The sequence below is a fragment of the Dinoponera quadriceps genome, unplaced genomic scaffold (assembly GCF_001313825.1).
Source record: "Dinoponera quadriceps isolate SergipeBrazil2010 unplaced genomic scaffold, ASM131382v1 scaffold1432, whole genome shotgun sequence".
In the NCBI taxonomy this organism is placed as follows: domain Eukaryota; kingdom Metazoa; phylum Arthropoda; class Insecta; order Hymenoptera; family Formicidae; genus Dinoponera; species Dinoponera quadriceps.
In genome coordinates, this window is record NW_014555637.1 from 215,919 (window position 1) to 240,635 (window position 24,717).

General features: G+C 42.7%; 1 protein-coding gene across 4 annotated transcripts in view; it reads left to right on the forward strand.

Annotated features, from left to right (window-relative positions):
* The first annotated feature begins 20,971 nt into the window (after positions 1 to 20,971).
* The window catches only part of LOC106744935 (matrix metalloproteinase-14), a 36,156-nt gene continuing 32,410 nt past the window's right edge, over positions 20,972 to 24,717 (forward strand). For all 4 annotated transcript variants that reach the window (XM_014620106.1, XM_014620107.1, XM_014620108.1 and 1 more), the window contains exon 1: positions 20,972 to 21,907. In XM_014620106.1, the coding sequence (XP_014475592.1) occupies positions 21,773 to 21,907 (135 nt within the window). In that variant the 5' untranslated portion in view covers positions 20,972 to 21,772. The remainder of the gene's footprint in view (positions 21,908 to 24,717) is intronic.

Sequence of the window (24,717 nt, forward strand, 5' to 3'; positions counted from 1 at the left end):
AGGAGAAAAGTAAGAAGACGCGAGAGAGACGTTGCCGCGTCAGCCGGGACTTCCTCAACGGCGGCCTTATAAAGGGTTGCACGGTGTCGAGCAGTCATTGTGTTATCGGGAGAAACGATGTTCGAAAAGACAAAAAAAGCTGCAGCGGAGCATTTAGCATTGACAGAGCTTACACAGCCTATTCCATCCCGCAATAAGACAATGTCCATTTTTACCGTTACAATTGTCTAAAGATAATCGATTCACACTCTATACTTTGTACCCTATAAACGATTCTAGAATAATATTTTCGACCAATCGGTTTTACGGAATCCGTCTCTCCGGAGGACTTCCGAGTTCGGCGTTACCGATGCCTCGCGTCTTCGCCGCTACGCACGTACGCACCGAACGAACGAAACGCGCTGCACACACGGTCTAAGTTCCAAAGAAGTCGCACGGGTCCATAATTTTACTCGAGTCACCTAAACTCTCTCTAATGGCTGTGAAACCGATATTTTGCTGTTCACGCTGCTCCCTCGTTTCTGTCCTCGCGCAACACAGAAGGAGAATCGCGCGCGCTGCCGGCCGAGCATCGAGCGCTGCTCGGCTGCTCCGTTTCTTCTTTTTTTTTTTTCTCGACCACGTGACACCGAGGTAACGCGCGCGCGAACGCACGTTCTTCGGCGAAGGGTACAGCTCGGGCAGCTTTTCTTTCCGACCGCGATTTTTCAAAGTCAAAGCACTGTGCACGTCGAATCAATTCGAGGACCGACCGCGTCGACGAGACCGCGCCGCGAGAACACGAACACCACCACGCCTCCCCGCGGAGGCATGTCATCTCGAGAGCAGCTCACCTCCGGGAATTTCCCTTCCGGCCGACGATCTCGGCGACTCCGTATCGCCCGTATCGTCGCGCAAAGGAGATTGTGACACTTGGCGACAAACGCGGAGTCAAACTTTGCCGCCGAGTCCTCCGTTCGTTCCTCGACGCCGTCTCGTCGGCCGTTCAGTCGTCTCTTTATCAGCGGCGCTTAATAAATAAATATATATATATCTCGTCAATTATCAAGAGCAAAGAGCGCGCGCGAGAGAGAAAGAGAGAGAAAGAGAGAGCACGTAATACCGAATTCGGAAATCTTCTAAACCATTTTCACGGCGAGACTGTTCTCGAACGATCATACTAATGTAAAACCAACACATGTACATGTACAACGTAAGCCTCGAGATTGGTGTTATATTTTAATGTAATGTATAAAAAAAGAAGAGAGAGGGAGAGAGAGAGAGAGAGAGAGAGAGAGAGAGAGAGAGAGAGAGAGAGAGAACCATAACGAGAAATGAAATAATAACGGACGAAAGTGTGTGTGTGTGTGTGTGTGCGCGTGCGTGTGTGTGTGTGTGTGTGTGTGTGTGTGTGTGTGTGTGTGTGTGTGTGTGTGTGTGTGTGTGCGTGCGTGCGTGTGTGTGTGTGTGCGAAGAGAGAAAAAAATGAAAAAAAAAAGAAACAACGCGCGACGAGACACCTCTCTGTTCGTACGCGTGCGTGTAATCGACACAGTGTGTAAAAGAATTAGCAGCAAGGTGTGTGCACTTGCTTCGTCTTCGTCTCTTCCTCATTTATTCTAGCCATGTTAAGTGGATAAAAACGAGTACATCCACCACACGGCACTATACATACGATAGGCAATCTCGTGGTAACTTCACGCGTTCAACTTGGTGTGATTAAATAGGACTGTCCAAGAGAGAAAAAAAAAAGACACAGGACTGTCACGCTCTCGCCGCTTGAAACTAGGAAACCCACTTGCTAGAGACGTTCGCCACGTTCGTGCCGAATCCGCTTGGTCCACGCTGAACCTCCATAGTACCTCGCAACCCTCTATGGACGAGACCATTTTCTTCCTCCGCAGAAGAAGAGAGAGAGAGAAATTAATGTCACGGGAGTTGTCGAAGGGAGGATCCGTCGTATCGAGCCATAGAGGGTTCAGATTTTCATCGACGCATCCCGAAAGTAGATCGCAATACCCACTTTACTTCTACATTTCGAGACTCGATGCGGACGCACAGTTCTGATCTCGGCCGGGACGAACGTCGAGAATGAGGAGGGATCAGTCTTGTGCGACAACGCGCGTGGATCAACTGGATATACCTAGCTTAAATCTCTCAGAATCACCGAATCGAGACTGCTTCTGTCTGCTTCGCCGGTGGTATCGTCGCGACGGCGAGAGGGAGATTCGGGGAGTCGCGACGCGAAATATCAAAGCGAAAGAAAGAAGGGAAGAAAGAGGTGGATAGTTTCAGTCGATCGGCGATTTTACGCTGTAAGTGTAGAGCAGCTTCTTCTGCCGGAAAAAAAAAAAGTACAGAACGCGATAACACAGTTGATACTAGATGATAAGGATTTCGGGAATTCTTTGTAGATCGATAGGATGCTGTGTCGTTTGATCTGGTTGTAGATAACCGGTAATAGGAAAGCCTATTTTTGCATTGTGTGATTAAAGACGAAAAAAAAAAGAAATAAAAAAGAAATGTGCAGATATCTTAGCCGGCTCGTATTCACGGCGACATACGGCACTCGGGCGGAGTGCTGTAAAAAGCTCCGAACTAATAGAGAAAACGAAACTCGTAGGATGTCGACTGGTCAGTGTCGTAATGCTGATTACGTGTAAACGTTGAAGTTTAACGCGCCCACGAATGTGCTTACCGCGTGTTTCATTACGTTGATTAAAAAGCTTTCGTAGCTCGTCCGCTCGCACACGATTGTTATCTCGCTGTGTAACTTATTACACTCACCGAGTCTCTCTCATTTGAACACTAGTTAAGAACGGTACAGTCCGCACATATTTGCATATCGTTTCACGTGTTAGAATGGATTCCCGAGGAGTCTCGAGTGATTTCGCGATTCGTCGTATAATACGAAGGGCAATATCGATTAACCATCATTGCACTTCGGAAGGCATTCGCGATGTAACGGGAGAGATCGTGCTCGATCACAGTCGTAAGCAATCGCGAAGGATCATTTGCTTGTACAGTTGCTGACCGAAATGTCCGCTTTTTATTTATTTATTTATTTTGTTTTTTTATGTGGATCAGAACTGAATGGTCCAATGAGCGAGTTTGTCTAAGAGAAATTTCGAGGAAATAATTCTCTCTCATTGAAACATTTGTTTGCGTTCCAAACTGCGTCAAAAAAATGGTGGACAATCTTTCAGTCGACGACTTGTACAGTCGGCGTAATAAAAGATGCAATATTTTTTTCGCAATGCTCTTGATGTCCAGTAGGAGGGATTCGTGTTTTAATAATTCTGAAGAAATACATTTTTCTATTGGATATGAAGTGTTGCGAAATTTATCGAAAAAAAAGTGTTGTATCTTTTATTATGCCTGTATGGCCAGCAACAAAAAGGTTGCACGTTTTTTCGATGAATTTCGTAACGTATCTTATATCCAATAGGAAAATGCATCCCCTGAGGATTACTAAGGAATACATTTTCCTATTGTCCCGGGATGCATTCCAAAATTTGTCGTGTTGCAATCTTTTTATCGCTAACCGTACACCTCACAGGTTCCACGCTCCGAAGTTGTCCGCCCGAAAATCTTAAGAACCGTCTACAATGGCCGCAAAATATTAGAGCTGCCCATAAGTAATGTTGCTTCTTGATACTTATTCAACATTTTATTTTACTTAACATTTAATACAGATTGATCAAGCAAATCGACGTTCAGTCTATCAAGCTGTGTACAATAATATTCAGTGGATATGATTTCATCGGGATTCAAAAACTCATAGTGGATATTTATTCAATCTGAAAAAAAAACGACATTACTTATGTGTACCCCTAAAAAAACGTGAGCAGCGGTAAGCCAATTGGCCGATCACAGTTGATTATTCTTTGACTGTAAGAATCCAATCGGTTAATTAGTTTACTGCTTGCGTCCTATCGCATACTTTACGGCTACTGTAGACTGTCTTCTAAGTGGAGTCTACAATGAGAATTTAAGGCGTAAGACTTAAGAAATGGACCAATCACAGCCGAATTATAGAAGAAAAATCAATTATGATTGGTCAATTTCTTAAATCTTACGCCTTAAATTCTCACTATAGACCCCGGTTTACGAAGACGCTCGTTCGGTCGGGAACGTGTCGACCTCGAATCAAAACGATTCTCGCGAATTCCGGACGATCGTCGGCGAGGATCGGTTATGTGTGTATAATACGTAGGACATACGAGGGTGTGTAGATGCGACGATTTACTTAGCGAGGAACAAAGTCGCGATTTGTCGATTCGACACGATCCAAATTTCGATATCTAGAGACACATAGAGAGATAGCGGTCGAACTAGTAAGTACCTCTGCGCACTGGTGCTAGTTATGTATTCCGGCACGATGCTTCGCGCGATTTCTTCGTGGCTACTTCTCCGAACGTTCGCATGCGGAACCGCGATCCATCCGTCGACACACGCGCTACAAATGGCCGATACGCTCTCTCATTTTCCCGGGCTTTTCCGTCTCCGAGCGTCCTCGCGCGAACTTCGACGCACACAGCGATTCGAATAACACAGCTTGATTAGTGTCACGCGTCTCAACGGGATTTCCAAGAAGTCTGCATCCTCTCGCGAGATAGGAAAGTAGCGGAACAGACGGCGCGACGAATGTTGTTCTTAAACTATCGTTTGAAACGATCCGAGATCGCGAGCATGGATCTCGTGCATTTTCCGAGACCTGGCGTTTTCCCTTTTTTGCCTCTTTCACGTTCGAATAAAAACAGCGCCCGATCAATGCGAATATTGTGAGGGAAGTAGCGAAACACCACGAATCTCTTTATACAACTCGTTCGAACGATCCGAATTATACGAGATGGATCTCGTGCATTTTCCTCGTTTTCCCGTCGCCTCTCTCACGTTCGAGTAGAAGCAGCGCCTGATCGATGGATTTCGCGAGATTTCTCCAGGTAGAATTTGTTTCGCGACTCGGTTACGGTACAGCGCGTCCGCGAGGATCAAACTTGGCATCGAGGATCTATTCACTGCGCATAATTCTCACATGTTAAACATGTACACGCATATACATACACAGAGAGACACACGAAACGTAAACAACACGTACACAAACTCGCGCGAACGTACACGTATATATATATACACATATGAATATATACATGCACATCCAGTCACGCGCGTACGCACTTAGTGGCATACCGTGCTTTAACGCCACGTCAGAAAAACAAAAAAAAATAAAACGAGACATGAGAGGAATAAAGAAGATGTAACTAGCGAATATATTCCATGTAATTTCTTCGAGTGGAAAGCTATTTATCCTTTTTGTAGCTGCAGTAGGCATTCTTAACGCGATTACCATCCTTTGCCGCGCGAAAGAAGCAAGAAATGTACTTTTTCGATCTCGTAGACCGTCTAAGAGCTAATTATTATTAACGAAATACACTCTAGAAAACTGTGTCGTAAAATCAAGGGATGATTATATTGTGTAATAGTATTATTTTATAAGCAGTCAATAATATTAATATCTACTGGAGTAAGCTATAAAAGGAAAAAAAAGTAACACCGTATCACCTCCTGCCACCCCTCCCCCCCCCCGNATCTACGGAAAGTCGTATATTCATTTCATAAGGCTCATTTCGTCTCTCGAAGGAGTACCTATACCTCTATTGTTAAATAATATACATACCACGGTACATGCATAGAAGCTGATATAAGTATGACTTAAATAATAAGGTGTGTACATTTTAATTTTTATGAATATAATAAAAATATAATTTAATGTTCTAAACGGTGTGTGTGTATATGTGAGTATCTCGTTGATCGGAAAGAACCTCATCCGGCGAATCCGATAACGAACACGCGTCCCGTTTCCGTTTTCGAAGTTATCGAACGATATTCGTTATGTAAGACGCTAGACCGTAAGGTTATTTAATTATAATGATTTCCAGTAGGGTTAAATTGCGCATGCTTGTAATTTTAATTTTATACCTATTAGAGATCACGTTCTGTATTATTTAAGAGTAATTTTAGTAGCAAAGACAATTAGTTGTTGTGCCTTTTCATCATTATTTCTATTACCAACGGGACGATTTCAAGCAAAAGTTTCGTTTTTTTTTTGTATCTTTTAGAACAAAGTGATATTTGCGTTAAGAAACGAACGATTAATGATTAAGTCTGTTAAAACGTCGCCGATTCGACACACGATTCACGTACAGCTAAAAGTTTAATATCGGCACGTTCCACGCTTAATACGAATAATTTTAGTAAAAAATGTTCGACGCGTACAAACCCAATTAATCATTTACTGTTATTATTATTATTATTATTACCACTATTATTATTACTATTATTATTACTATTATTATTTGTATTATTAATATTATAATTATATTGTTATTGTTAAATATTTTTTGCATTGTACGCTTCGCTGTACGTTTCGGTACGTGTGATAATAAAGAACTTACGCTCGTCCAATTCACCTTTCCGATCATTCGCGCACGATCGACCCGTCACGATTGTAAACGCATGTACGCACGTGTTGTACTCGACGCCGCGTGAAAGAGAAAAAAAGAAAGAAGGTAAGGAAGAATCGTATATATCACACGTTCCGATGTGGAATAAATCGCATGTGGTTCGCGAGGGCGCGATTGTGTGCGAATTTTAGCCGCGCGCACAGGCCGAGGGTGTATACCTCGCGCTCCTCTAATTTAAATATAATGGGAATGACTCCTGCGGGAACGTGTCGGTGACTCTAACCGGAGGAGGACTCCAAGGTCCTTTTTGTCCTCGGGTAAAACGCACACAAGAAGGCGACGCGTCGCTCTCCTCTCCTCTCCCCTCTCGTCTCGTCTATCATGACGAGAGTGCACTCCACTCGGCGTTTTTCTCGAGGAGCGCGACTTATCGACGAGATGTCTGCAATTAATATGCCTCTTCAGTGGCCCTGACTGTCGTTATTTGCGCGCTCGCGGAGGTAGAGACGCCTGTCGCGAGATTCACGCTGAATGACTGTCGCTGACGCATCGCGGCATCCTGCGTGTAATACGCCGGCGGGCGGTTCATTCGCAAACCGCAGCCTGCGTACGTCCGTGCGTAACACCCGTCCGATAAGTGTACATTCACCTCGTGATTAAGACGCACTCGTAATTACCCCGAAATTCACCCCGGTCGGCGAATATGTGTAATCCTAAGTATCAAGATCCCGAGATTTGAGAAGTGGGACAACCAGAGTCGAGATTTTAATCCTATTTTCAGTCTAATTTAGTCCTGTGTTAAGTATTCAAAGGTCTTCTATTGTGCTCCCTTGGTGCTACAAATGGGGAAGTTTTTGCTATTTTCCTCATTCAAAGGCTTAGTGTAAATTTGAAGATTTAATGTAAAATTAAAATTTAGACTTTGGATGACTAAATTCCTTCGGGGCATTAAAGGAGCATAATAAATGCCCCTTTAATGCAACAATTGGGAACTTATTTCCGTTTTCTCCAATTGAAGATTTAATGTAATATTCAAAACTTCAACTCGGGACAAAATTTTAATCCTACATTAAGTCTAATTTACTTCTACATTAAGTATTCAAAGGCCTTCCATTGTGCTCCTTTGATGCTATAAGTGGGAAGTTATCCCACTTAGAATAGTTTTCTTCACTTGAAGATTTAACGTAGAACTAAACTTTAGACTCTGGAAGTCTCAACTCCCAATTTGTAGCATAAAAGGAGCATTGTGCTCCTTTGATGCTACAAATGGGAACTTCATTCCGTTTTCTCTTCTTAAAGACTTAATGTAGAATTTAAAAGACAACGGCAAGGTTCCGTGCTGCGTTCTCCTTCACAGCCGACACAAGACATTATAATGCATTGCCTTCCTCTATTCGTTCTGCATTTTTTTTCGCTTCTTGCGTTTTGTTGCCGAAAGGTATATCTTTGCCAGAGTATTATCTTTGATAATAATAACGTTTCATATGCTAATTATATAATATATTGGTATATTTACCTATCGCTACTTCTCTACTTCTATCTAATTAGGTTAATTTGGTTCGCAAATAAAGCAGTCGTATGAGTCATAATATTGTCTGCCTCACCTATATTGGTTTCCCTACCATTATTACCATTTATCATTATTATCATCGGTTTCTCTAACCAATATTGGTTCATTCTTTGTTTAACAATTTTTTTAACTTTTGTACCATTTTACCTAACAGATTTTTCGCGACCAATAAGGTTATTATTATTATTATAATTATAACTTCATTTTCTTCCAATTTCGGGAGATTGTCCCAGTATTTATTTATTTATTTATTTATAGTATGAACAAGAAAACATTCCCTTCTTACGTAAAAGTATTCAGTTTTCGAGATTGAGACTCTTCGGAATATTATCCTATTTTTCAAATCTCGGTACACTTTTTCGAAAATACATAAATATCCACCTCTTAGTCTTCACAAATTTTTTCACGAGCCGGCCGGAAGTAAGCCAATAATAAGCGAACTCGATCGCCGAGGTGTCCACGAAGTTCGAAAGAGGAGACACGCTCTTTCGCGCCACCGCTGTTTGAATTTGATTTGAATAATTGAGCTCTTTTTCAGATCCCGATCCCGCCGATCCAGGACGTGTGGGAGGTTCGGGGCTGATTTATTTTACTTCTGGGAACCGTCTCTCTCTCTCTCTCTCTCTCTCTCGCGAGCGCGCGCGCAGCAGGCATTGACATTCAACAGCCGACGAAACGGACTCGGATGTCAACGCATGCCTCTCTTTTGCTTTCACATCATGGCCATGTTCTCTCTCTCTCTCTCTCTCTCTCGCTCGTTCGGGTGTAAGAGAGACTACGACTTGTCCTTTTCTTTTTATTTTCCTGTCTCTCTCCTCTCACCCTCTCTCTCTCTCTCTTTCTCATTCTTCCCCCGACAGAGCGAGAGTCGCGAACGTATATTTCGCATCTCAAAGCTGCGATGCGATGAAAGAGCGGTATGCCACGAAGACGACGGGATCAGTGAACTTATCCATGGTCAGCACCGATCGCGCCGTATCGCCCGTACGCGCGCAGTTCTTGTCTTCCCAGATGAAGTATACATAATATATGCGCTATATGTCTAAATACGTAGCGCGAAAGAGAGTGTGTGACTCTTTTCTTTTTGTTCCACGTCACGCCGATAATGCGCGACAGAGGCCGCGTTAAGGTGTCGGGGGGAGAGGGCAGGGACAAAAGAGCGCTTGCGCGCGCTTTATTCCGCGCCGGGGTGCATGCCTGAGCGATGTTTCCTTAGACTTTTCGAGATTACCGCATACAAAACAGTCATTGTTTTGCCTCCCTCAACCTCCCCGTTTTTTCCCGATGGTCCCCGGCGAGATTAGTATTTCGCGCCTCGGCGCGCCGCCCGTCGCGTCGTCGTGAATCCGATTCGAGCGAACGACACGGCGAGAGGTTGGATGAACGTCGAAATAAAAATCGAGGCGCCTTAATGCCGCCTCCGGCATACATGCATTCGAATGCGTGCCTCCCGTGGCGGGTGCACGATATAGCAGCGAGCGCACGCGAATCGTCGCTCGCGAATCGGGTTTCTTTGTCAGCGTACGTAGGGAGAACGGATTCGCAGAACGGAAGTCTTCCACCTTATTTTCCTCGCGAGCGATCTTCGCGGCTCTTCCGAGAGATCCCCCGAGAGAGCAGGTCGTTCTGATCGTAATGCGCGCGGATTTCAATAAAAATCGCGTCTCTTTCTCTCTTTTTCTCTCTCTCTCTCTCTCCCTCGGAACCTAATCTGCGCGCAAACAATTCGCCGAAGTTCGCATGCGAGGACGATTTTATTCTATTTTACATTTTATCGAACGGTCGACACGCCCGTACGTGGAACGACGTGAGACTTTGTCTCTCACGTTGCACTTTTCTTCTTTTAACGGGTTTACTAATATATCGCGATACACAGCTGCTCCATTGGCTGTGATTGCTCGAATATTGCGCGGATCTCGGAATAATCGCGCTGAAAGACAAATTTGATTGGATTCACAATGGACGATCAAACGCGGTCCTGATTAAAGAAAGCAAAATTTTTACTCATGAACCAAATTTGGCTCTTACGCAGAGAAAAAGATTTCTTTCGATTTAGTATATGTGTTTGTTTGACTTGGGCTTTGCTTAATATAAATAATATAATTTAATGTGAAATATCATTTTGTTTGATTGAAAATGTTCCACTAGAATAAGTCATGTTGTTTGATGAAAAAAAAATATTATTTTAAGGAAATAATATTTAGTTTGCGCGATAAAAGAATTGATTTCATCGTGTATTAAATATTGTTCCACTGAAACAAAGGGGTTCTTTAATATTTCTCTAATATAGTGTTACATTACCTCTTTCAAATAATTTATTGTTTGTGACAACCATTCTAATATGTGTGTATGTTTGTGTGTGTGTGTATGTTGGATGAAAATACAGAAGAAATATATTATTTGATATAAAAATATATTTATTATTTGAGAAATCAAACAATCCTCTTTGTTGAATCAAATATTCGTTTGTTTGCTCTACTATATCATACTATACTATACTAAAAGACGGATTTGCTTCAATTAAAGAAATTTTAAACCCAAATCTTCTTCTCTGTGTATAATCAAAATTCTGTTTTCTCCAACGAAAGCACGTTTGGTTGTCCATTGTCAGGTAGATCCAACCGAACTAATTTTTCAGTGCGCGATTCGCCTATAAACAGGTCACGTTTCGCTGGGGGAGGACATTTTTAGCGACCGAGAACGGAAATATTTTCGCGCGCATGCGCTCTGAACATCGCATTGCTTCCACGTAAATATCCAGCGTAATAAAAACGTAACGAGGAAGATAAAAAGAGTCGAATGCATTTCATGCCGAAAGATCGGTACGAAATAAAGCGACGGACGCGTTTCTGCGCGAACGAGGTTGCGGCGAAATTGCAATTCGGTTCTCGTGAAGCCAAGCGTGCAAACGAACGAAACCTGACCGGTGAATTAGCGAACGTGGCGGCGGCCGTGACGGTTGCGAGAGACGAAAGTCGCGGAACCGAAACTGTGTCTCATTTTGCTCAACGTGCTATTCTGTCCTCACATTTTTCGGCGGTTTTCTGTCAACATCAGCGCGACAGAAGAAACGACGTTACAGCAATCCCTTCATTCGAAAGCCTACAATGATCGATTATGGAACGAAGTACCGCAACCTGGGACGCTATTCTGGACCAAGCCCGAGACGAAATTTTAATTCTACGTTGAATCTACGTCGAGCTAAGATAACAAAATAGGTTCAGTCGCAATTTTAATAATATGAAAGAAAAATGTTTGACATTTATAACTAAATAATATCGTAATTATATAGCAAAAGCATAGCAAAAGAATTATAGTCAGAAGAATCATTTTTCTAGTGTCAGCGATAATAACCTTATATGCATATTATTATTATAACATTTTTATGGTTAAAATAAAAAAAGAATATAATTGAGGCCGAAGGAAGAAAACAATTATAATTTCTCGTAGTACATGATATACTCCTACTTTGACCCTGATGATGTCTTAAATTTCTATTTTTGCTATTTTATTGTCAAAATAGGTTATTCAAGGTAGAATGAAGATTAAATTTGTAAAATTAAAGATTCAAGTAGAATTAATTTCAAGAGAGAAGTTAACAAGTGTCAGTATTGTCAAAGTAAGTAAAGGTTTTTATCAGTCTATAGGCCTAAGTAGACACAAAGTATCATTATCTTGAAAGTAATCCACGATAGTGACGCTGACGCATCATAGATCTCTCAGGCCTACGTCACAAAAAATGAGAAAAATCCTTATTTTTGCATGTATTCTATTACTTATTCCATTATATTCACCAAGTTTATTAGTAATTTTTATTCATTGTCTTCGTATACTAGTTGCCATCAGGATACCAGTTATTTCATTGAATCAGGTTGAAAATAACAGTGGTCACATAGACTCAACTTTTCTTCTAAGAGAAGAATAAGAAGAAGATACAGCGTTTTTCATAAAACGTAGAAAAAAAGGTAAGAGGAAGAAAACGCGTGTAGGCCTCGTAGGCCTAATATGTTATATATTGTCAGGCTTAAGACAGCGTCAAAGTAACATCGAAATCTCGATTCGGGAAAACGCCCGTTTAATCCTAGCTCGGCACATTTCGGTAGACTGCTGAACGTTTTTTTGGTTTTCTAAACGAACATTACCTTTCCTTAAATTGCATTCGCGAAACCATTTGAGAATTTTTTCCGAAAGCATATTTTTTTCTCATAATAATAAGTTTAGTTTAAACCCAAATCATTTTCTCGACTTATTCAGATTTTGTATTTCCAATTTCCACATTACGAGCTTCAAAATATTAATTAGAATGAAAATGACAAGACGACAAAATCGAACGGTCTCACGGACCCGAGCGTAACGAATTGCCCGAGTCGAAATTTTGGTTCTACATTAAGTCTACTTAGTTCTACATTAAGTCTTCAAATGGAAAAAACGGAGATAACTTTCCATTTCCAAGCACTAATAATGCTCCTTTGATGCTACAAAGGAAATTTAGACCCCGGGGGGGGGGGGGTTTAAAATTTTANAAAACGGAAATATCTTCCGTTTTCCATTTATAACATCAAAGGGAGTACAAGACCTTTGGAGACTACTAATGCAGAACCAAATAGACTTAATGTAGAATTGAAATTTCGACTCGGGTAAAGACTCGAAAATAAGTGTGGTTAGCTGGGATTAATTCCAAGTTCTATTCTTCTCATACGAGTATAGTGTACAACAGTAGTTTCAGTTCGAGAATCGGAAAAAGATATATGGCGTTCAGGACACGCGCACAGAACAGAGCCCGCGTGCGTTCATAACCGCGAACGATCGTCAAATCGTCGCGAATCATCGTCAAACCGTTTCTAGGGCATAACCCCTCATCTTCCTCTGCGCGCGGAATTCACGGCGTGTAGTCGCATTGAGAATCGCGGGGAACATTGATTTCCTAGCTGGACAATGTCACCCCGAATGACTTCCGTCATTCGACTGTATAAATCTGCATTGCATGACGAGTAACTGTCGGCACGTGCTAACGCAATTGCATCGATCCTGCACACGGAAATGCGATTATCCTGGATCTCTCTCTCTCTCTCTCTCTCTCTCCCTTTTCTTTTTATTCGATTCTGCACGTGGCGGCAATATCTGTAAACACCGATTGTAACTATCGATTGCAAACAACGGATACACAGAATCAAAGCCGACGGCTGTGCGCTTAATTGAGATTCGCTCCTCGCAATCGTCGTCCATGGAAAATACGATCGACGTTCTCGGTTGCTCACGAGATCGAAGATTTCCAGACCAGCCTCCAGCTCCGTGGAAGATTTCGCATTCTGGGAAGACGAAGTGCGTGTTACCCTGTGTCGCAATTAATTAACGTTTCCATCTCGATGCGGGAAGCTCGCGCGCGTCCACACATAGTTCTTCTCGCGGTCTCTCCGAGTAATTCACTTTGGAGCGATCGAGATTTCGCGGACGCGCTGAGCGCACCGTCGACCAGCGGAATATAAAGAATCGCCTGTGGGCTAACCGGAGGAAGGCAGGCACCGGCTGGCCGGGATGCGTCGCAGATTTATCTGGTATCTCGCGCGCGGTGGTGACCTTTCGGCCGGTCCATCGCGCCGCATGTGAATCAAACGGGAAAGGGAAATGCACGATGCATCGTGCGACGGCACGAACCTTGCGCATAATTGCACGAACGATTTTCGCATGGGAATGATTTATTACCGCGGGCAGGACTCGGCCGAAGCTGCATATTAACGACGTAATAAGGACGATCGCGCGCGCGCGCGCGATACACGCGAAAAGATGGGACGATAGCGCCGCGAGAACGCACGCGCGCACCAATATCGCGCGACATTCGCGGAATATCCTTCGCGAGATTTTCCGGGCGCGTGACACTTGGCTCTTTTTTCCCTCGAATTTGCACGACCGGATACAAGCGTGCGAGACCGCGGCTCCGATCGCCGGATATGTTAAGTCGCGTATACGTCATGAGCGCGCGATCCCCGATGGGTTTTCATAAAACTTTCTACGCCGAAAAAAGTATTTCCGTGCGTGTAATCGAGCGTTCTGTTATCTGGGAGCCAGACGAACGCTCGATTCTACACATTAAAATAGAATCAGCTGCTGCAGTTAAAAATTAGCTCCCACGGGTAAAAATTCGTTGTTCATATAATACAACTGAAATTTAGTTAATTAAGCTAATTCTTCTTTCGCATAGGAATGACTTATTATATTTGTACCTAGTTTTTAACTTCCATAGCTAAAAACTAGGTCTGGTAAATTTCTAAATTTCAATTGTATTATATGAACAACTAATTCCTTTTTTATTTCGCGTAGGAACAAGAAGCTGAACAGAACAGATTTTCGTGCAGACAGAGGAAAAGGTTTCTTTGGATTTAATATACTGTTTGACTTGGGTTCGTTTAATATAAACAATATAATTTAATATGAAATATTATTTTGTTTGAATAAAAATGTTGTTTTACTAGAGTACATCATGTTGTTTGATAGAAAAAAACAATATTATTTAGAAGAAATATAATATTTGGTTTAAAAAAAAAATCATTTCATTATATATTAAATATTAATTAACGTTCCATTGAAACAAAATAGTTTTCCAATATTTTTCTAACATTATGTTACTTCTTCCAAATAATTTATCGCCTGTGACCACCATTGTAATGTTTGGATGAAGATATAAAAGAAATGTGTTATTTGACCTAAAGATATTTACTGTTTGAGAAATCAAACAATACTTTTCGTCGAATAAAACATTCGTTTTTCACTCCATTCCAAAAACAAACTTGTTTCAGTTAAAGACAATTTTATCAAGTCCAAAGAAATCTTTTTCTCTATGTAGGAGGTTTCTATTTTTCATTTTTGTCGATTGCTCCCATTTATTTCAATCGAGTTTTAATGCGATTGAAAATATTCACGTGTTACCAGTCGCAGTAACAGAGATATCTTAGATTATTAAAGACATTTCTTATATCTTAGAGATATTTCTTATCATTCAGTTTTCACTTCTTATCATCGAGTTTCCATTTTCTGTTCGTTGAATTTCCATTCAGTCTCTATTCATTTGTGGAAACTGAAATTATTTTTTCCATATTATTATCGAGATTTAGTAACGGCGCGGCCCTTCGTGTGTTTCGCTTATTTATATGATGTCACAATATCGAGGGATTCCTACAAAGGAGAAGGAAAAAGCCGGTTTTATAAGATCAACTCTACCGAGAATACGATCGCCGGACAATCGCTGACTCATCGGCCGCAAGGAAGGCGACCCTTCAATATTTATCGTGCAACAAGTGCCGCGGCATATCGGTGCGCCCGTGGAAGGAGGTGTTGACCAACGCCGGAAAGAGGCTTCCTGACCTCGCATTATCAGCCAAATTCCATCGTGAATACGAGAATTTCGACATCGCCGATGAAGCGCATCGTTCGTCGCCTATTGACGCCGTTCAAACGAAAATTCTAACGCGCAACCGTCGGGATGTGATTCATTTCTTTACGCTCTTTTCGATTCACTATCGCGAACGTGGAATTTTTCGTCAAGTGCGTTCCGCATCTTGTAATCTCTCGAAGGGTTAATTAAGAGCGTAAATATTTATAAAACAACGTTTAGTCGCGATTTCGCGATGGATGACAGACGTTCCGAGTATCCGCTTCTCTACGAAGAAACGCACGACGATGATTCACTTATAAACGCAAGAGATGAGTAGTTTTCATAAGCAGTTTCCAACGGTTAGTTTCCGTAGCCTGCGGTTAACATAATTTATCTATCACTTCCTATTCCTCGGAATGGAACTTCCATGCTACTTATCGTTAATTTCCAGATATTTCACAGAACGACACATTAATCCGAGTATCGCTTTAGTTTTTCAGAAGCGGAGCACAGCCTTTTGATCTTCGAGCATCTTCTTACGTAAAATATCGTACATTATAACAGAAGTTGCGAAATGTTTTCAAATAAGACGTCAAGAGTCACCGAAGACTCGTCGATGACGACTGTTGATAATGTTAGCAAAAAGCTCGCGTAATGAAAATAGCGCCATTTGCATAATCGTCACAAAAAGTTTGACGCAGTTGATGATAATGAACGCTCGAAGCGCAGCTAATGATGTTTCCCAGCGGGTAATATCTATGAATGTTGGAAAATTTGTAATTACGCTCAATTAGGGGTATTGTGACGTCATGAAAATATCGATACTAATATTATACAACGGGTATCTAATCAAAAGTGGTCGACTCCGCGTTTGTTAAAAGGTCCGGACGCTTTCCTCTTACGTCAATAATCGATAAACAACCGTAAAATTAACGTAACACAAATGATAAAAATAGAAAAATAGGCTTGAAACATAAGTTGTATGACTAGTAGTATGTTAGACTAATTTTCATAAGGCAAAACCACGCGATCGACTGAGTAATCAGTTACAAAAAGAAGATCGAAACTAAGTAGGATCGATATGGATACGAATAGCGAAAGAAAACATCGATATAAAAATACCCGCACGGAAAAAAAGTTTAATTGTATTAACCGGAAAGAGGGAACAACCAGATATTTTATTCGAAGGAATTGAAATTTCCGGTTATAAGAATCACATTTGGATCATAAGAATCAGAAATTCGGTTTCCTTCAACCAGAATGTATCTAATTATTTTCTTTTCGGTTAATGCAACTAAATTTTTTCCCGTGCGGTATTGAAAAAAAAACGTATCGATATACCATTATTATGTCAATACAATATCACAACATCCCTGCGCTCGACAAGCTACCACTTCGCTGTTGGAAATGGGCGATTGCGACGCGACTACCTTGACCAGGTGAACCGAAGCCGAGAAGAACGACTTCGCAGGTATCGGAGGTGAGTCGGCTGGATCGATAAGCTATTAGGATTATACTCAGCATATACGTTGACAAAAGGAAGGGAAATAAACAAGGATCGGCGGAATATGATTTTTGGGCGCGGCACGGGATGCGATCGTCTCGAGCTGATGTCTTCGTCGACCTCTCTTCTCGTTCTTTCTCTATCGGAGAGCAGGCACACCTGCCGGGGACCTGACCTCGGGGACAAAGTGCTTTTGACCTTTTCACGGAGCAGCCTCGCGCGTTGTGTGAACGAGAAAAAAGTACAAAAAGACGTGGCTCTTCAACTCGGTGACAAACGGATGACTGTTTCGAGGTTGAAACTGTCGCGCGCGCGATGAGAAATTCTCCGCTCGACTGCAAAAGACGCAAAGTATGAAGAAAATCGATGATACCGTGCGATACGTCATGTTAAAGTCCGCAAAATAAGCTACTCAGATTTACATTGTGACTGTTGATCCGGCGGGCATCGTTTCACGGAAATCGACGAAATAACCATCATTTGCGAGCTCTTATCACGTATAATAATTGCGAATAGATAATAGCTAAAAAATATACACTCGTGCGATCGCATAATATGTTTTCGAAGAAGCCAACTGTTTCCAGAATAGAATTCCTTTCCTCGATGCAAAGATGAAAATAAAACTTGATCTCCTTGCGCGTTACGGCACCGTGATTTCATTATCTCGCTCATGATTAATCAAGAAGAAGAAAACACCGACAACTTGTTGTTCTTCGTAAGGATCGATCCAATTGAAAAGGCGGCCGACAAATTTCTCCCTGACGTACTTTTCCGTAACGCGGAGGAAAAAAATGCCGTTGAATCAATAAAATTTCCAACAGCAGTGTAATTGGTCCATTCGCCGACGTTGATAAAAATTTACCCGTGTATAGGCTCCGTCCTGACTCACTGCACGGAAAAAAAAAGTGCCGTTGAATCAATAGAATGTCCAACAGCACGCGTAATTGGAGTAAATCTTGACTCAATGGCGAATTTCATCGAAATTACTATGCTGTGCATTGCTTCAATAATTAAAGTATTAGTTCCTATGACGTTGCTAATCAAGAGGATCTACTCCAATTAACTCCAATTACGCGTGTTATTGGAAATTCTATCGATTCAACAGCGGTTTTTTTCCGTGCAGTGAGTCAGAACGGAGCCTGTACACGAGTAAATTTTTATTAAAGCCAGAGAGTTCGCGGAACGTCCCAAATAGGATTACGAGCTGCATTCGTCTGCATTTAAACGGCCTCAAGACCGAATGGACGAATTAATGCAAATGCATTCCTAACCAATGATAGAATCTCCGGGTCATATAAGTTAGGGGGAGGGGGAGGGGGGTAAGGATCTAAGAAAAGGTATCACGTCTTCTCTTACCTTTCGCTGAAACAAAAATAGGATTCTTCGCGGAACGGGGATCCCATTCTGGCCAGCAACTATATTTCTTTGTTTTTGTTCTTGAAATCACAACAGACGCGCGTTTTGGAAAGTGTTTTCATGACAATCACGTACGTGAAGAATGAGAAGAACGAAAAATCTTTCGCTCGCGTAAGAAGAAGAACCCGCCGGAACCTCGTGTGGGATCTCTCGGCGACCACAGGTGGATGAGCGAGACGAGCGGCCAGATGTACGAAGGTGAATCGAATGAAAAGCTTAAATATATTTTTTTCATAATTCATTAAAACACACAAAAGCGGCGGACAATTATGTCATTTTCCCACGTAGTCTTCATTGTGATCAAAACAAATCCTCCGGCACTTACAAGATGCATGGATTCTTCTAGAAAAAATGTCTTGTGGTCGCGTGCGCCGCCGTTAATGCAGCATTTAATTTCAAATCCGCTAAATGTCCAGGAGAAACACTGTCGCCGATGTGTCACTACGGATCTTCTGAGAAATCATTTTCGACCTGCAATCAAATCCGAACAACGTGGACTTCTGATTACGTCTCTTGTTGCAACACAACAATGCTCGGCCCCATATTGGAAAGGTTGCAACCATTCGAAACCTGCACTTCGTTAGCTTCCACATCCGCCGTACCAGCCAGATCTCACCCCCGATGATTGCCACATCTTTGGGCCTCTCAAAAAGGGCAATGAGAGAAAAACCTTCAGGTCTGACGAAGAGGTACAACGGATGATGCACAGGTGGTTGCGCACGGGACCACAAACATTTTCTCCAGATGAATGCATGAACTTTGTAAGCGCTGGAGAACTCGTCTTGAATAGTAGACTCTGCAATAGTAGGGAGACTCCGTAGAAAAATGATACAGTTGCGTGCCGGTTTTGTTCGATAAATTATGCAAAAAAAAATAAGATATTTAAGGTTTTCATCTGACTCACCCTCGTACAACGAACGGATCGAAAAATCACAATGTAAATATGAACCGTTCCGGTGGAGAATGATGAGTAAGGCTACTTTATTATTTACTCATTGACGAAACGCAGAGCGGCAGTCGCGAACACCAAAGAGACCAATGCTTACTCATTCGTTCGATGTACTCGGGGTGGCCATTTGTATTCAAATTTCGCTCACGACTCGCGGTTTCGGCTGATATACATAGATATCCTTTGTCGGTGCGTTTGACTGAGAGGGAAAATTTCACGTATCTATCCGCCTACCAACCTATCATTGCACGCGCCGATAAACTGCTGTTCAATTAATGAACGACACGAGAGACTCGCGCATAGTAATTACTTGCACTTTGATAATTATCTTGGAAACATGAACGCATAATCAAGCGAGCAAATCAAATCGAATTCAGTTGGACGACTGAAGCCCGAGTCGAAATTTTGGCTCTACGTTAAACCTTCAATTCTACAACATTGTAGGAACCAAAACAACAAAATAGGCTCAATTTCAGTTCTAATAATATAACATAATCCCTTTTTGACCCTGATGAAGTCTAAAATTTCCGTTTTCGTTATTTTAGCGTCGAAATAAGTAGTTGAAGGCAACACTAAAATTCAATCTGTACATAGAAAAAAATAGTCTTACGAATGCTAGATATTCTCATATATAAGCAATAATATTATAATATCGTTAGAAGATTTTCAGTCTTGAATTGAGTGCAAGTAATACTTGCATCAATACAAATTGAATCAAATCAAGACTAAAAATGGTCCAAGAAGATTATATTATACTCGCTTATATATGAGAATATCTATCATTGATTTGTGCGAGACCAATTTCTTTCCGTGTAGAATCCGAGATTCAAGAGAGAAGTTAGAAAGTGTCGTCGGAGTAGGTTTTTATTAGTCTGCAGACCGTCTAAGCAGGCGCGAACTATCCTTAAGAGCGTTAGGGGAGCATCAAAACGTCGACTCGGGAAGGATCGTAGAAATTCCGCTCATCTGCATTCGCGATTCATGCGCCGATCCCAAATCAGGATCGTAGCTGCGGTCGTCGGCACCGGGCGAAAGGAATTCTTCGGGACGGAAAGCGACCTAAAATCCGAATGACTCACCAAGTCGCCCGTGAAATACCCCCGATATACGAGTTCTATCTCCTCGTCTAGACGCGATAGCGAGGAACCTTTGAATACGCAATCAGGATCTCGAGTGGTGTGTATCCGCTCCGTTTCGTGAACTCCAGAGAAAAGGGGAACCCCGCGAGGGCAGAGTGTTTCGTCGTCGGTCAGCCGGACGCGACGTTATCACGCGTGATCGGTGAGTTCATTTGTCGCCGTCATCCGTCAGAGATGAGAATCGGAGACCACCTGTGAGTATCTCTCAGTGTACCTCTCGGTGTACCTCCGCCGAGAGAGTGGAAGATCGCGTGAACGCGATCATTTGCAATGCAAACGTTGCGGCCGCGAGACGACGCGTCGGTGCGTCGAACGGTAAATCAATGAGGGATGATCGGGTGGGATCTCTCGGTGAGGGCGGAGGGGGAGGGTCGAGACAGGGACACGAAATTCGTATCATCCGGCGACTATCCTTTGCACCCGATCTGACTAATTCGCCGCGCACGCACGTAGCTTAGCGACATGTGCGTACACGTGTAGGAGCGCCGCGCGCGATTGGCGACCGTGGCGATCGCGAAGCGTGGTGGGAGGCCTCAATAAAAGACAGAGCAGAGCCTGATTATGATTCAGAGTGGCGTTGGACTCCGATACCAGCTCCGTGATACCCGCGCGCTCGGTGCTCCTCTCCCTCGGACCGCTACAGTGATCCATCCTCTTTACTATCGACCTCTCTTTCTCTCTCTCTCTCTCTCTCTCTCCTTCCTCCTTCGCTCTCATTCGTCCTCTTAATTTGCCCCCTTTTCTCCTCCTCGATCGTTTCATCGAACTCTCCGCGGCCGACGGAGGTCTACGTCGGTGAAAATCGAATCCGAGGTGCGTGCCACACACACACATACACACACACACGCCGAGGAGTCACGCTCGAAGCAACAGAGCGAAGGAGCCTACCAGCGGGGAAAACACCACGAGATCGATAGTGTCGTGGCAACGACGTTTCAGACCACCCTGCCAGCCGGTGCTCCGCCAGAAGCACCGCTGAGAACGGCTGTGCGTCGAGAGAGAAAGAGAAAGATCGCTACCCTCTTCGCGCTGGAACTGGTCCCGCGAAGGACGAGCGACAGGACGAGGTTGCCTAAACGAGAGAGGATCATCGGTCTTCCAGAGCCGCGCGGTCACTCGGTCGATCCCCGGCATGGATCATCCGCTCTGACGTCGGCCCGACGATCCTCGAGCTGTCAGCGCGCGATAGAGAGAGAGTGTGTCTTCCCGCTGGGGTGGGTGAAGCACGTGTGTGCGCATTCAGTGTTTCCCGGGGTGCGGAGCGACTGCCATCGGAAAAATCTCGCGCGAGACCGCCCGAGAGCGAAAAGGACGAGGAGCGCGGGAACACGCGCGGTTCAGAGCACAGCGAGCACCCGAGGCGACGTCAAGTTGGAACTATGACCAGGTGGAGCGGGATCGTCTCGCGACGGCGAAGCGTCGACGGCCACCTAATGGCGATCGCACTGTTGGTACTGTGCGCGAACACGGAAGCGGCGCCGTCCAATGTCATGATCAGCGACAACACCGCCGCGGTAAGTGAGCGTTTTATTCTCCGACGGACCGAATTTCGCTTCCGCTGGCTCGCGACTCGCAGCGAGCGTATGGGCTACGCAACAAGTTCGCGAAAAGGCGCACAACGAACTGGCGTCGGCTCAGGGAAGGAACAAAGAGAGGGGAAAGGACGCCTCGAACTATGTAATCCTCGTGTGTCACACATGAGTAATGCAGGATCGCGCGCGTGTGTTCGCCTTGGATACGCGCACCTTCGATTCGCGCGAGTGTCATATTCCGGAGAAAACGTTTATCTCTAAATCTGCTGATACGCCCGCCGACTGTATCGGGTTATCTCGTCAGCGGCTACTTAGCGATGTCGTAGATTCTATAAAAAGCCGTCTTCGAACTCGCGTTAGCTCGCGTGAATTTTCATTCTTCCCTTCTCGTCCTTCACTTGGAAAGTTTGTGCGCGCAACGGTTCTTCATCGGTACACCTTCGCGCGCTACACGGCGCGATAACAAAGTAATTATCTGTTTAGGTAAACGCGCGGCCGAAGCCATCGCTTTGTCTTATCTGATGTTCTTGTACTCGTGGAAATCGGGAGCGTTGCGTTTATCGCGGTTCCGCCGGCCGCGAAAATAATAGCGACTCGGCATGTCGGCGCGGTGACAACGCATAGGAAAAAATTGTGCGTTGACACGTTTCACACGTCCCGAACGGTACACGCGAATTTTCGCGTTATTTTCACGCAAGATGAACATGTCGAGAAGTAACACGAAAGTAATTGAAAATTTAACGCAAAATTAATATATTAACCAACACTGAAATAGAAAATGTGGTTATTTTAATACTTACACCGCAAATCCGAGTATGTTATTTTTACACGCGCAAACGGCTAAAAATGACACATTTCACCGAAGCTCTTTTTACATGTTTCTTGCCGTTTCAGGTTACGCTATTAAAACGCTTGATCGTGTTAAATTATTATTTAGCACGTCCAATCGTATTGAATGCCGTGATTTAAAACAGCAAAAAATATGTGAGAAAAGCTTTAGCTAAAGTAACACATTTAGATTTGCAACGTACACCACATCTTGAATGTCGACTCGACGTAAAATATTGAGGTAGCATAAACACAATATGTTAAATTAACACACGGTTATGTTAAAAATGTAACGCAAGATTTCATCAAGGACCGATTTTAACACAAGTACAAGATATTTTTTACCGCGTGGAGATCATCCCGCTTGGTGTTAGAAAATAATCGAGAAATAACCAGGTTAAAAATTCATACGTTGTTCTAAATACGTTGAATAAAACGTAATATTTAAAACACGTTATTTGAAATGCACACAAAAAGCATGAGCGTATCTGACTTATGCGGCTGCGTTACACGTCACTGCATGTGATACGGCTATTTTATGCACAGACTATAAAAAAAAGTCATTTACAATGTCAAACGATAATTACCGTTTTGACGTCTGTGTATATGCATATTTAAGTGGAAAGAAATATATCGTCCGACATTTACGTAAAAGTTATTCTGAGTGTAGTCGAGACCCGACATGCCGACGATGCAAATACAGTTTGTCTCCCGTGAGAATGATCAAAGTCGCTCTCAAACTCGCTTTTCGCCGATTCATCCGTATTAAACGGTTTTCATGTACGCTTTCCGAATACTATTTGTCTCTCAAAATATTTTGATTCTCCTCTACTATTTTTTTCCTAAATCATTCTATACATAAGAAGCGAGGAAAAAAGAGGATGTATCGAACGAATTTAACATATAGTCGACAATGCGGAAGATCTTCCCATTTTACGTTAATAAAAAGTTAATATATGTTGCTGCATATGATAAGAAAAGATATATTATTGCACATGATAAGTGCATTCATAAGAAACGTGTATGATATTCAAAATTTAATACATGGTAAAAAATTTGGTGTTAAATTCAATACATTTCCTAAACGGTCTGCACACATTTTTGTATTAATTTAACACAAGATGAATATGTTGAAAAATAATACAAATATTGACACCAAAATCGACACCAAAAATTGACACAAAATTAATATGTTCATCGACACTGAAATATAAAGTGTATTATTTTAATACCTACACACGTTGAACTTACCCAGAAGGCAGAATAGAAAATCACGATGATGTCAAGATGACGTCAAAATGACGAGAAAATGACTATAAAAATTCACTTTTCGATCACGATTCGATCATTATCTCGTCATTTTGACGTCATCGTGACTATTTGCTCCGCTTAGGTATAGGACTCACCACGAAATATTAAAATAACATAAACACAATATATCAAATTAACAGACAGATGCGTTAAAAATTGAACACAAAAATTTTAACAAAAATCGATTTTAACATAAATACAAAATGCCTTTTACTGTGTACACAGTGAAAATTCTCGTGTTAAAAACGGTCCGCTGACATTTTTGTGTCACTTTAACTTCAGGGAATGTGTTAAAAAGTACACAAATACAATATATCGAATTAACATTCACAATTGTCACGCAAATGTTAACGTATACCACCTTTTAACATATTCACATTATTATAAAGTAACACGAAATTTCAGTGGATCGTTTCCAACGGAATTGTCCACCGTGTAGCAAGGCTAATAACTCGCGCTGCCGACAGCGTGTCAGCTCGACGAGGTTCATTCTCTGCGACCCGAGATCCTAGCAACCCGGTGCTCCAGTAGCGCTCGGCAAGATGCCAAGTCATCGAGGACTGCGCTCGAGTATCTTCTTCTCGCACACCGATTATACTAGGAAATTGTAAATAATGTATGTGCCTCGACACGGAAATACACCGAGATCGTGC